Source organism: Siphateles boraxobius, unplaced genomic scaffold, assembly GCF_051911475.1.
Source record: "Siphateles boraxobius isolate OS27281-9 unplaced genomic scaffold, OSU_SipBor_1 130, whole genome shotgun sequence".
Classification (NCBI taxonomy): domain Eukaryota; kingdom Metazoa; phylum Chordata; class Actinopteri; order Cypriniformes; family Leuciscidae; genus Siphateles; species Siphateles boraxobius.
In genome coordinates this window covers 48,204,339-48,216,462 of record NW_027508734.1, presented here as the reverse complement: position 1 = coordinate 48,216,462, position 12,124 = coordinate 48,204,339, and the positions used below count along the sequence as shown (strand labels likewise).

At 38.9% G+C, this 12,124-nt stretch overlaps 1 protein-coding gene and 1 long non-coding RNA gene across 2 annotated transcripts in view; one reads left to right on the top strand and one right to left on the bottom strand.

Moving 5' to 3' along the window:
* Positions 1–12,124, bottom strand: part of LOC143737796 (uncharacterized) — a 263,649-nt gene that overhangs the window by 163,400 nt on the left and 88,125 nt on the right. The window lies entirely within an intron of this gene.
* Positions 4,357–7,752, top strand: LOC143736677 (uncharacterized). Its single transcript, XM_077227326.1, has 6 exons — positions 4,357–4,828; positions 5,590–5,873; positions 5,980–6,314; positions 6,509–6,928; positions 7,043–7,197; positions 7,321–7,752. Exons 1-6 carry the CDS (start codon positions 4,368–4,370, stop codon positions 7,583–7,585), a joined length of 1,920 nt encoding a protein of 639 aa, XP_077083441.1. The 5' UTR covers positions 4,357–4,367; the 3' UTR covers positions 7,586–7,752.

Below are 12,124 nucleotides of genomic sequence, written 5' to 3'. Positions count from 1 at the left end.
GTGTACATGTTTGTATTTTTGAGAGAATAATGTTTATGCATGGTTATTGAAAAAAATAAAAATTAAAGTTTCTGAAATAAGCCCACAAAACACATACTAAATATGTCTCCATAAGACTTTTGACTAATGGATGTTGTCGCCTAGAGTTTTTGCTTCAACATGATCTGAAAATCATACTGCCTAATCATTCACATAAAACAATACATTGATTTAAATTTTGTAAGACACTTATTGTTTGAAAGGCAATATGCGAGGGGGCGTGAATACTCTGATTCACACCTGAGAAGACAATGGCCTGCATAATGAGCCGCATAATAAGCTGCATAAGGAGCCTTTCACACAGGTGTGTCACTGAGCCACAAGAAAGAATGCAAGGACAATATATATATATATATATATATACAAAATTGGTTTACAGTTGGAAATATCTCGATTTTTTTTTCACTTGTATTTTTGCTTGCAAATTGTATTATATCCAAGATAAACATTTTTGGTAATTGTGTAGTTAATTCTCATACTGTATTTTCAGAAAGTTTTGGATATGTATCCTCTCCCTAAATTTGTCAATAATAAAACACAATAAAAATAATTTAAAGAGAAGGCTTATATTGACCTTTTAAGATCTACCTTGTAAATGTTTTCTTTGCTATTTTATTAAAATAACAATATTTTAAGTGTAATTTTTCTTTGTAAAAACTAAAGTATACTTTTTTTTCATACGTATTTCAAAGTTAAGGATTCATTAGTTTGAATTAGGCATGTGCCGGTATCAAATTTTCATGCTGCGATTAATTGATTGAGCTTTTATCACGGTATACGGTATTATCACGATATTTTAATTGCACAAGAGAAACAGACGGATTGGGGGTATCTAAAAAAAAACTTGCATCACAATGTGTAATTGTGATTGTCAAAACATTAATTTTATTTTTTAGTGACAACATGTTATAGTGTTTACATGGTTACTGAGGCTACTGTTTGTATTATTGCTTAACACAATTTTCATGATTTCAATTAAATTCTTGGATTTAATTTCAATCTTGATTCAATATTGACTCATTTGGATAAATATTAGGTAGGCTACAGTAGATAGCCTGCATTTAAATGTTTCTCAAGAAAAAATATATCTCACATAATGCTGTAAACATACAGAGAGAAATTAAATATAATGCATACAATATAAATATAATAATAATATAAATATAAAAATGTAATATGCCGTAATTTTCATTATAATAACAATTATATAATGACAAGTAAACATATATTAAAATAATATAGTGCACATATTTAGCAAAATACTCCTCTCTATAGCTATTTTCTTATAGTCAACTAACATTAAATGGCTTTCCTGAGGTAAATGTAACGTTCTGTGACATAATTGTTCTCCTGCAGTGTTATTGACCTCTTTCCGTGGTTGAAAAACACTGATTGATCGAAAGTAGCCTACGTACCTTTCGGTGGGTTGTACTGTATCTTTAATAAAAAGTAACAGATGATCGGTTTACTTGATCTGAGGCGCGCGATCTGTCACGTCACATTTACAAGCACCAAAACAGTGTTTATTGTCTGAATTTCGTTATAAAACCTGAGAGCTGATATTTTTTTCATATCAAAAGTAACCTGCTCTGTCTAGTCTGTCGGTGTCAGTGTCCTCTTTGCTCCGCGATTTTTCTCTGGGTGAGAAAATGGATGTGTGGCGCGAGACCGTGTGAAAGTGTCAATTGCGTGAGTCTCAAGCTGAATGCGTGAGAGTTGGCAGCCATGCGGGGGATAAATAGTCGGCAGCGTTCCTCCTTCCGCCGTGCTTCTCCATGTGAGGATTGTTTACATTAGACTAGAGTGCGCACTGCATGCACACAGTGCTTATACATGTGATGTGGGGATTGTTTACATCAAAGTGCACATGTGTTTTGCGCAGCATATACGCATTGTTTTTTAAGCGGTTGATGGAAAATAAGCTGATGCGCGTTCTAAAAATCTAAATTCGGATCTATTATTTTTCACGGTATTTCGAAGTCCCCGCGATAACAATATCGCGCATATTCATTACCGCGATTTATCGCATTACCGAATACCGTCACATGTCTAGTCCAGATACGTAGGAAAATTCTACTACACATGAAAAGAGGTACTTGAGTCCTTAGAAATCCCCTTTACTGTCTGTTTGAATTTAGACATCAATGTTTATAGCTTTAAAGTACCAATGGCCAATGTGGATGATTAGCGATTCAATTGAAATTTATCATATGATGTGGTTTTTACTGAAAAATCCATCTTGAATCTTCACTGAAAGTTAGGGTTTGATGAAACAGGTTTGAGCAACGCACACTCTTCTGTTACTGTTAAATTAAACTGGAATTCAAAAATACCCCCCTCTAAAAAAAAAAAAAGTTTACTGTCGTAAGGCACGTAACTTGATGTTGCAACAAACTATGGAATTTCTCTTTTCTAAAACTTTAGAACAGCTCCTCTTTTGAGCTTAAAGAAGATTAAGGGTATGTTTACACAACAACGATATGCTTAAAACGGAGAAGTTTTTCCTTTGAGTTTTACGCATACTGACGACACAATCATCAAAACTATCCCCATTCACACGGATCCGCGAAAACGACTAAAAACGCTGTATTCTACTGCCAGGCCATTAGATGGCGAATAAACACTATAGATTGAACACGCAATACACGTGTGCATAATGTCATCGTTTTCAGAGATTCGCGTTTTTGTTGTTTACACAGAGACCGTTTTCAAACACTTGCATTTTCAGGCACCCAAAATGCCATTGTCATCTAAATGAACGGCCAAAACGCATAAAAAGTTTTTAGTTGAAAATGGTGTCGTGTAAACAGCCCCTTAGAAAAAAACAATACTCTACATTTCTTCGCGGCATGATGAAACATACCAATTCACATGACTAACAAAATGTATAGTTGATATAAAAAATTGGATGACTACTGATTTCCTACTACGAAATTATGAAAAAATACATAAGTTCTTAATAAGGTATGCACAATATTATTGGAACGACATCGGAATCAGCCGATAAAATATATATATATATATATATATATATATATATATATATATATATATGCTGATATGCTTTGTCAATAAGATAATACTTTGATTATGTACCTGTGATAACTCAAATGTGTGCAAGGACTGCTAGCGCTAAGATCATGATCTAGGACGCATCCGGTGTGTGATACCTGTCAACAGTACCTAGAGCATGGAAGCAGCAAAAGACTACTGCAGGTCCTAGTGCCTTCTGGGTAAGAAATTGTATTTAGGGGACGTGTAGGCCCACTTGTTAGACCGGGGTGTCCCGACTTGTTCCTGGAGATCGAGCGATTCCTGCAAAGCTCAGCTCCAACCCTGTTTAAACAGAACTGAACTATTTAGGTAAAAGAGTAGCAAAACTCGAGAGCATGTAAATATGATTTTGCGAATATGTACAATAAATATTCGTACTTGTATGCTAAAATTTACACAAATGAATGTTGAGATTTGTACTCGGAGACAAGTCACAAACCTATATTCTGAATTTGAAGCTGCAGACAGTAATCACAAATGTCATTCACAAATATACAATGACAGACACAAACTTGTCATATTTGCACTTATTCTTACATTCACGTTCGCAGTACAACATCACTTTCAAATCTTTGCACCTTGACTTTTGCAACTGTTTTCGCGATTCATTAGATGCAAAACTAACCTGTGCACTTGCAACTCAGTGGCGGCAAGAGAGAAAGTCGGTACAGGTAGAGGAGTCTAGTTGTTAAACGACAACTACTAGTTGGACTAAAGAACTAGTTGTTCCGCATTTGTCAATGAGAGCATATGAAGTAATTTATATATATGTGACCCGTCACGGAAAGCAGTGACACAAGTCGGCAGCACAACTTGCGAGCAAAATGAGAAACAAGCGTTTTTTTCCAAAATTGGTGATTTCCGCTTTTTTGCAGAATCTGTTAGTTGAGATCATGAAGAAGCCTCTCCATGTTTGAGATAACAGTATTGGTATATTCAAAAGCGTACATTTTGAGGTTGAAATCGGCTTGTTTTTCGGAGATTCTAGCATGCAGTAGGGGCGTGTCATTGTCTGTGTGTATTTCCATACTGAATAGCCGCCGGCGCTTTTGCCCCCGCCCCCCAACAGCGTGGCTACTTAATTATGCAGCGCTCTAGCCGGCTCTATCTGATATCAAAATTCAATGAAGATGGACGCCGCAAAGAATGTCGCAGACGAGCTGAACCGTGGCCGTTACAATGAAAATGTTTTGAAGTACTTCTTCGACAAGCCGGATGCTTATGAACAAGCGTTCACTGATTCTGAAGATGATCTGAGCGACGATGAAAGTGGCATGATAAGACTGAATAATATCCCTAATCTACAACTGAGCGAAGATGAAGACGAGGAAGAATGTATCGGACTGGCGTCAGACGAGTTGGACCGTAAGATATCAGAGGCTATATCGATAGTAACATTTGATGGGGATATAGATAGAGAAATGGGGAAAATCCGTAACTTTGACTGTAAATGTTACACGAGGAGAAAAGAGAACTCTCTGCATGGGAGACAGTCTTGTAGCCAGAAGCTTTCTCCAGACATTATGTACAACATACGGCTGGATTCTTTAGCTGCGGAAAAAGAGTGGCAGGACATGCGAATTATTGGACATTTAGAGGCAAACAGACGCACAGTGCAAACTTCGGAGATGGTTACATCCACAAAGAAGACCCCGACAAAGAGAAAGTGTGCCCGAACGACTTATTTCATTGGAGGCAACGAGATCTGCAAGAATACTTTTCTGTTTCTTATGGGGTGAGTTTCCATAAACATCAAAGTTTGTCGTTTTAAGTTCATTCTAAGTTCAGCTCATGTTTAGTCCATGTTTAGACCTTCCAATACCTACCTATTGTTTTTAGCTAGCTCAGGACTGTCGTTTTAGTTGTAACGTTAGCTGCTAATCGTTAGCACCATATCACTTGCCAAAACCCCCATTACTATAATGAGCTTTAAGATGGTAATGTGAGCTTCTGCTATTAATTTGAATAATGCTTCAATTGCTTGAATTGACTGGTGTTAATGACTTAACTTATCCCAGGTAAACCTGCCTGTTAGCATTCTTGAATTGATTGTGATGCTAATAATTTTAGCCAGTGGTGGAGGAAGTACTACTTAATATTCTTACCAAGGATTTACTAACGTAATCGTAAATGTATCAGATTAAATTCCTACTTAAGTAAAAGTATAAAGTATACGTAGCCGTAAAATGTGCATTATAAGTCAAAAGTAAAAGTATTTATGAAGAGTTTAATGTACAGGATTTTTTTAATCCTTTGACTCGAACCAGGTCTAACCACTAACTGTGAGGTCTAAACCAGGACTAAAACAAGACTAAACCAGGAAGTACAGATACAAGCTCTAAAGTAAGTAAAAGTAAAAAGTATTCATCATAAAATTTACTTCAGTAAAGTAAAAGTACCTATAATTTGTACAATACATTTTGATATAGGTGACAAGATGCCTGTTAGCAAGACCATGATGTTAAACGTTTTTTCTTTTTTCCCCCCTTTTTTCAGCATTGGCAGAGACACCCTGGCTGATATAGTCAAACACTATGAGGAGAATGGGGCAAGACCACGTTTGAGGAAGAAGCACTCACTGCCACGTCCACCAGCCAGGTTCATCAGCCCTGAGGATATGAACAGAGTTGTGGACTTCATAAAAAACTATGCAGAAGACAATGCCATCATGCTGCCTGGCCGACAGCCTGGGCATAAGGATTGGCATGTGAAGTTGCTGCCAACTCATGTGTCCAAGGCCTCAGTGTGGCGTCTCTACGTGAAGTCTGCTAAGGAGCTTGGTATGTGTAAACATTGATTTAAAATTGAGTGCTTATAAAGTGAAATAATGCGGAGCACTATTAGCAATTACAATACAATTAACCATAAGCAATATCTGTTTTTCAGGTGAGCGTGCAGTTTGTAAAACCAGCTTCAAAGCACTGTGGAACCGACTTCTCCCACACATCAAAAGTTGCCGGCCACGCACAGATCTCTGCTGGCAGTGCCAAAGCAATAACGAGCAGCTGATACGAAGTGCAAACCTCCCAGATGATAGAAAGTCTGAAGCAGTAAAGAAGCAACAAGATCATCTTTCCCTTGTGCAGAAAGAGAGGGCTGTGTACAACGACATGACTGCTGCCTGCAGAAAGATTTGCTCTGGCTCTAACCTGTCTTTTGGACCATCCCTACCAGCAAGCAAGAAGATTAGGATGCATTACAGTTTTGATTTTGCTCAGCAGGTAATATTTCACACACATTTACTTCACTTTACTTCATTAATGTCCCTTAAAGGGCGATTTGGTGCATGAGAATAAATAGTGCAAATGCAGAATAGCATCAATATAGTAAGGTTTATCTTTATTAGACAATTATGAATAGATGCAAATTTAATTTAATCTAATCCAAGTTCCCTCTCTCCCTCTGTCTCCTACAGTTACACTTTCCCTCAAACCCTCTCCAGCCAGGACCAATGTACTTCCTGACCCCACGGAAATGTGGCCTATTTGGTGTTTCATGTGAAGGGCTGCAGAAACAGGTGAATTACCTGATTGATGAAGGCATGTCATCTACTAAGGGAAGCAATGAAGTCATCAGCTACATGCATCATTTCTTCTGCAACTTTGGAGTTGGAGAAACAGAGGTGGATCTTCATTGTGACAACTGCAGTGGGCAGAACAAGAACAACTTCATGCTCTGGTACCTTGCCTGGCGGGTTGGACACAAGCTTCACGATAAAATTGAAATCCACTTCCTTATTGCTGGCCACACCAAGTTTTCCCCTGACTGTGGCTTTGGACTCATCAAGCAAGCCTACATGAAGACAAGAGTCAACACTTTGGCAGACATCGCTGAGGTACTTTAACTTTACTTTGCTTTAATGACTTCAGTGCTGTTTTCTGTTCTGCTTCAATGAAACATTTAACTGAAGATTTTTTTTTTCTTCCGCTCTTCTCTTTTTTGTCATCAGGTTGTGGAAAACAGCTCTCCTGTGAGTCGCCTCAATATCCCACAGCTTGTTGGAACGGCAGAGGGCAAAGTTTTAGTCCAGACCTTCGACTGGCAGCAGCATCTGACTCGCCACTTCCGTAGACTCCCACAGATCAAGAGTTATCAGCACTTCAGGTAATTGAAACTTTCACATTGTGTACATACAATATAACATAGCAACAACATACACATGACAGTTTTTTTATAAGAAAATACTTTGCCATGTTTAAAATGTCTTATGTGCTTTTTCTGTCACAGCTTTGAAGCCAAGAGACCAGGTGTGGTGCTTGCAAAAAGTCACCGTGATGCACAACCTGTCGAATATCAGCTACTGCGCGACGGAGCAGATCTGCCCCCTGTCGACGGTCTTCCTGTCCTGGCCCCACCTGGACTGAAAATTGACAGGCAGAACTATCTATATGAAAAAATCAGGCCATTCTGTGCTGACGAGGCAAGAGACATCACATGCCCAGCGCCAAGGGTCACAACACAGAAGAGTCCACAGAAGAGGATGCGAATGTAATTTCTTTGGACTGTGTCACAAAGACCTTTTTTCTTGTTTACAACACCTGCAATGTCACTTTATCAACCAACCACCTGAATTTAGTTTTACATTCTTGTATGAAAAGCACTCTAAACAATGTTTGATTGATTTGCTTATGGAAAATAAAAAAAGAATATATCAATCAACCAGTTTATTGCTTATTTTTTATCATTAGCAAAAGTTTGTGTTTCATGTTGCATGAGTACACCGAAGAAAATTCCTAGTCTGTAAAACCTTTCATTGACAATGGCAATAAAATCTATTCTGATGCATACTCCTATACTGTATGTAGGGACGGACGGGGACTAAAAAACAGCCCTGGACTTTGACTAGGCCCGGCCCAAAGCAATCGGCGCGCAGAAACTCGACAACAACAACAATAACGCCTGCCATGAGTGTCACAAGACTTTAATTGTGGCTCATGGTACTATACCATCCAAATTATAGCTAACAGCATATTCTACAATCTATTCCATGCTGTCTTAAAATGAATTTATTACTTAATAATCTTAATTAATTTATGCAGTAATTAATCTTAGCTACTGCACAAATAATAATACCACATCTAAATGAAAATACACCATTACAAATGTAACTTCTGTATTCAAAATCTTCAATGTTTGTAAGCATTAACTGTAACGTTACCAACATTTTTAAAAGTAAAACCACAACATATTTCTTAATATTAGCTACTGCCCAGCATATATATATATATATATATATATATATATATATATATATATATATATATATAAAATCACATAGCACATCCTGTTTCTGATTTTAACATTCTCTAGAGTTTATCTTATTTTTTATTCAGTGTACATAAGAGTTGCCTATACAGTTTTATCGGTAGATGCTAAGAGACATTTATTTATTACCTGTTTGCAAACTTTTTTTTTTCTTTGATGGCACATTTTCCTGACCTTTTTGCTCCCCCCTGTGCTTTACAGCTTTACAGGGGGGAGCTTTACAGGGGGTATGGCTTATCTAAATGAGATGTAAATGAGCCCTATTGTCACTCCCAGCAGCAGAGAGAGGTGAGAACTGCACAATCTTTTGAGGCTGTTTTCTCCCCTTTTAGCTTTTTTGTGTGCCTACCTTCAAATGGCCACAACATCTCCAAATATTATCAGATTTCCATGTGTTAAACATCGTTGGAAAGCTTTGAGACTACACTTTCAGAATCTGTGAATAACTCAAAATGTCCCAAAACCGACTTGTGTCCCTACTTTCCGTGATCGGTCACATATTTTTAAGATGGAAAAATGCGGTTTTACAGACACTAGACACGTGACTTTCAGATGAAAGATTGGTATCAAAGAGCACACCCAGGTTCCTAACTGACGACGAAGACTTAACAGAGCAGCCATCAAGATTGAAAAGCAGCGGTCCGATAACTGAGCCTTGTGGTACACCATACTGAAGTTTTGATCGATAACACATCTCTTCATTTACTGCTACAACTGATAGCGGTCAGATAAATATGATTTAAACCATGCTAGTGCAATTCCACTAATGCCAACATAGTTTTCTAGTCTATTTAAGAGAATGTTGTGGTCAATGGTGTCAAATGCAGCACTAAGATCGAGTAGCACTAATAGAGAGATACAACCACGATCGGATGATAAGAGCAAATCATTTGTGACTCTAATGAGAGCTGTCTCAGTGCTATGGTGCGGTCTAAATCCTGACTGGATATCCTCGCAGATATCATTTCCTTCAAGAAAGGAACACAGTTGTGAGGATACTGCTTTTTCTAATATCTTTGATTGAAAAGGTAGATTTGAGATCGGCCTGTAATTGACTAATTCTGTAGGATCAAGTTACGTTTTTTTAACAAGTGGTGTAATCATAGCCAGCTTAAAGGTTTTTGGTACGTATCCTAGAGTCAAAGACGAATTAATGATAAGAAGAGGATCAATGACTTCTGGAAGCATCTCTTTCAATAGTTTAGTCGGTATAGGGTCTAACATACATGTTGTCGATTTAGATGAATTAACGAGTTTGCAAAATTCTTCCTCTCCTATGGCAATGAATGAATCAAATTTTACCTCAGGGAGACTATAATGCACTCCCTGATGCGATGCTGTAGTAGACGGTTGCATAGTTATAATTTTGTCCCTAATATTATCAATCTTATAAGTGAAGAAGTTCATAAAGTCATTACTGCTGTGTTTCTTGGAAACTTCTGGGCTTGAAGCTTTTTTTTTCGTTAGTGTAGCCACTTTTTCAAATAAATACCTAGGATTATGTTTATTTTCTTCTAATAGGGTTGGAAAATAAGCAGATCTAGCAGCTTTTAAATCCTCTCTGTAAGCAATCGAGCTCTCCTTCCATGAAATCCGAAATACCTCTAGTGCGCTCCATTTTTCTGGTTGCTCTCTTAAGGGCCCGGGTGTGCTCGTTGTACCATGGCGTTGGACTATTTTCTTTAATCTTCTTTAAGCGCAAAGCTTTATACGTTTTATATTGTTGCTATAATCATGTAAACAAAGGGTAAATCGGTTTGTTTGCCTCCGCTAGCCTGCTAACTAACAATACAGTATAGTGTTTACTGTTGCGTTTATAAGCTCTCACTTTTGTAAGACTGTTTACAGCCCCTTCCAGCCAAGATCCATACTAGGTGCCCTGTTACGTGTCAGAACGTAAGTAATAATGTGTAGAACAAGTGAACGTGTACGTGCTTTTTTCTTTTGTGGGTTTGCTCTCTCTCTCTCCTGTCCCTTAATTGCGTTACAGGTGCAGCTGTTTAAGTGGGCGGGGCTGATGGACTCGTCGAATGGATATAAGCTGTGTGGAAGCTTCTGTTCCTGGAGTTCCCCCCCCTCCTGCTTCACGGTGTTATATTGTCAGATCCTAGTGTGTCAGTGCTCTTTGGTGTAGAGTAAGCTGCTTGTTGCAGCACCAATGTTGTTAGCGGTATAGGCCGGTAATTGTTCAGTGCTCTTTGGTGTAGAGTAAGCTGCTTGTGTGCAGCACCAATGTTGTTAGCGGTATAGGCCGGTAATTGTTATCTTGATTTACTTTCCAGACTGTTTGAGAGGACGGAGGCCGTTTGTTTATTTTTCACCTTTTCTCCTGTTTATTGGTTAGTAGGGAGGTAAGCATTGTTTTTTATTTTATTTCTAAACCCAGGGAAGACTATCTAAAATCTAGTCAGAACGCCCGTTTTGTTTGTTGTTTTGTGGCCGACTTTAATCCTCTCAGTTCACACTTTGTTTTGAGCGAACCAAATCTTACCCCTACTTCTACAAGGAAAAGGAAAAATAAATGTTTACTTTTCTTGAACTTTTGTTGTGTTGTGGAGTGATTTAGTGGAGCAGGAGACGGAACTCCGGGAGATGCCTTTTAATAGGTGTCGCTCTCTTGTGTTAGTGCATGTGGCACGTAACATAATGGGGGCTCGTCCGGGATTTGAACCCGGGACCTCTCGCACCCGAGGCGAGAATCGTACCCCTAGACTAAAAAAAAATACTGGGAAAACTGTCAATCAATTTAATAATATTCTCTCTTTGTCGACCTGGCCAGTGAGTAAGGAAGGAGTGCAAATCGCTGAGTATACTAGAGTTACGCAAGCTATACCCTGGCAGCGCTGGAATAGATCCTCCAATTTCATCCACAATATCGTTCAGGAGAACAGAAGGGGCAACTAAGGTCACGCTCTTAACTGACGCTTCAACTTGCTCTCTCGTGTGATAGGGCTTCAGCATGTTGATGTGACACGTTCGCATTTTCTTTCTACGGTCCGGCGTTCTCAGTATGTAATTTGTTTCATTCACCTTTCTTTCTACAACATAAGGACCAGAAAAACGGGACTGCAGAGATGTTCGAGGAACCGGTAACAAAGCCAGTACCATCTCACTCGCAGCAAATGAACGAACCCCGCTTTTGCGATCATAATAGTCTTTCATGACCCTCTGTGAGCTTGCCAGATTCGATTTTGCGAGGTCACAAGCGTGTTTTAAACATTTGCGGAGTGTAGCGACATAATCAGTTACCGGCGTCGGCGCAATCTCGTTTTCAAGAAACTGTTCACTCAAAAGTTTAAGGGGACCACGAACAGAATGACCGAACACCAACTGCGCTGGGCTGAAACCGAGAGAGTCTTGCACAGTTTCACGAACGGCGAAAAGTAATAAGGGCAAACCTTCAGCCCAGTCTTTCCCCGCTTCTACACAGTAAACACGCAGCATGGTTTTGAGCGTTTGATGGAACCGCTCCAGCGCCCCCTGCGACTATGGGTGGTAGGCGCTGGACATCTGATGTGACACTGAAATCCTAGATAGCATTTGCTTGAACAGTTTCGATGTAAAGTTAGTTCCACGATCTGTTTGTATTATACGCGGCAGACCAAACAGAGAACAAAATTTGATTAGTTCCCTCACGATCGTTTTAGCTTTTAGATTACGGAGAGGGATCGCCTCCGGAAACCGAGTGGTTGTGCACATCAGCGTAAGGAGATATTGGTGTCCGCTTTTCGATTTTGGGAGCGGTCCTACGCAGTCTAATATTAGA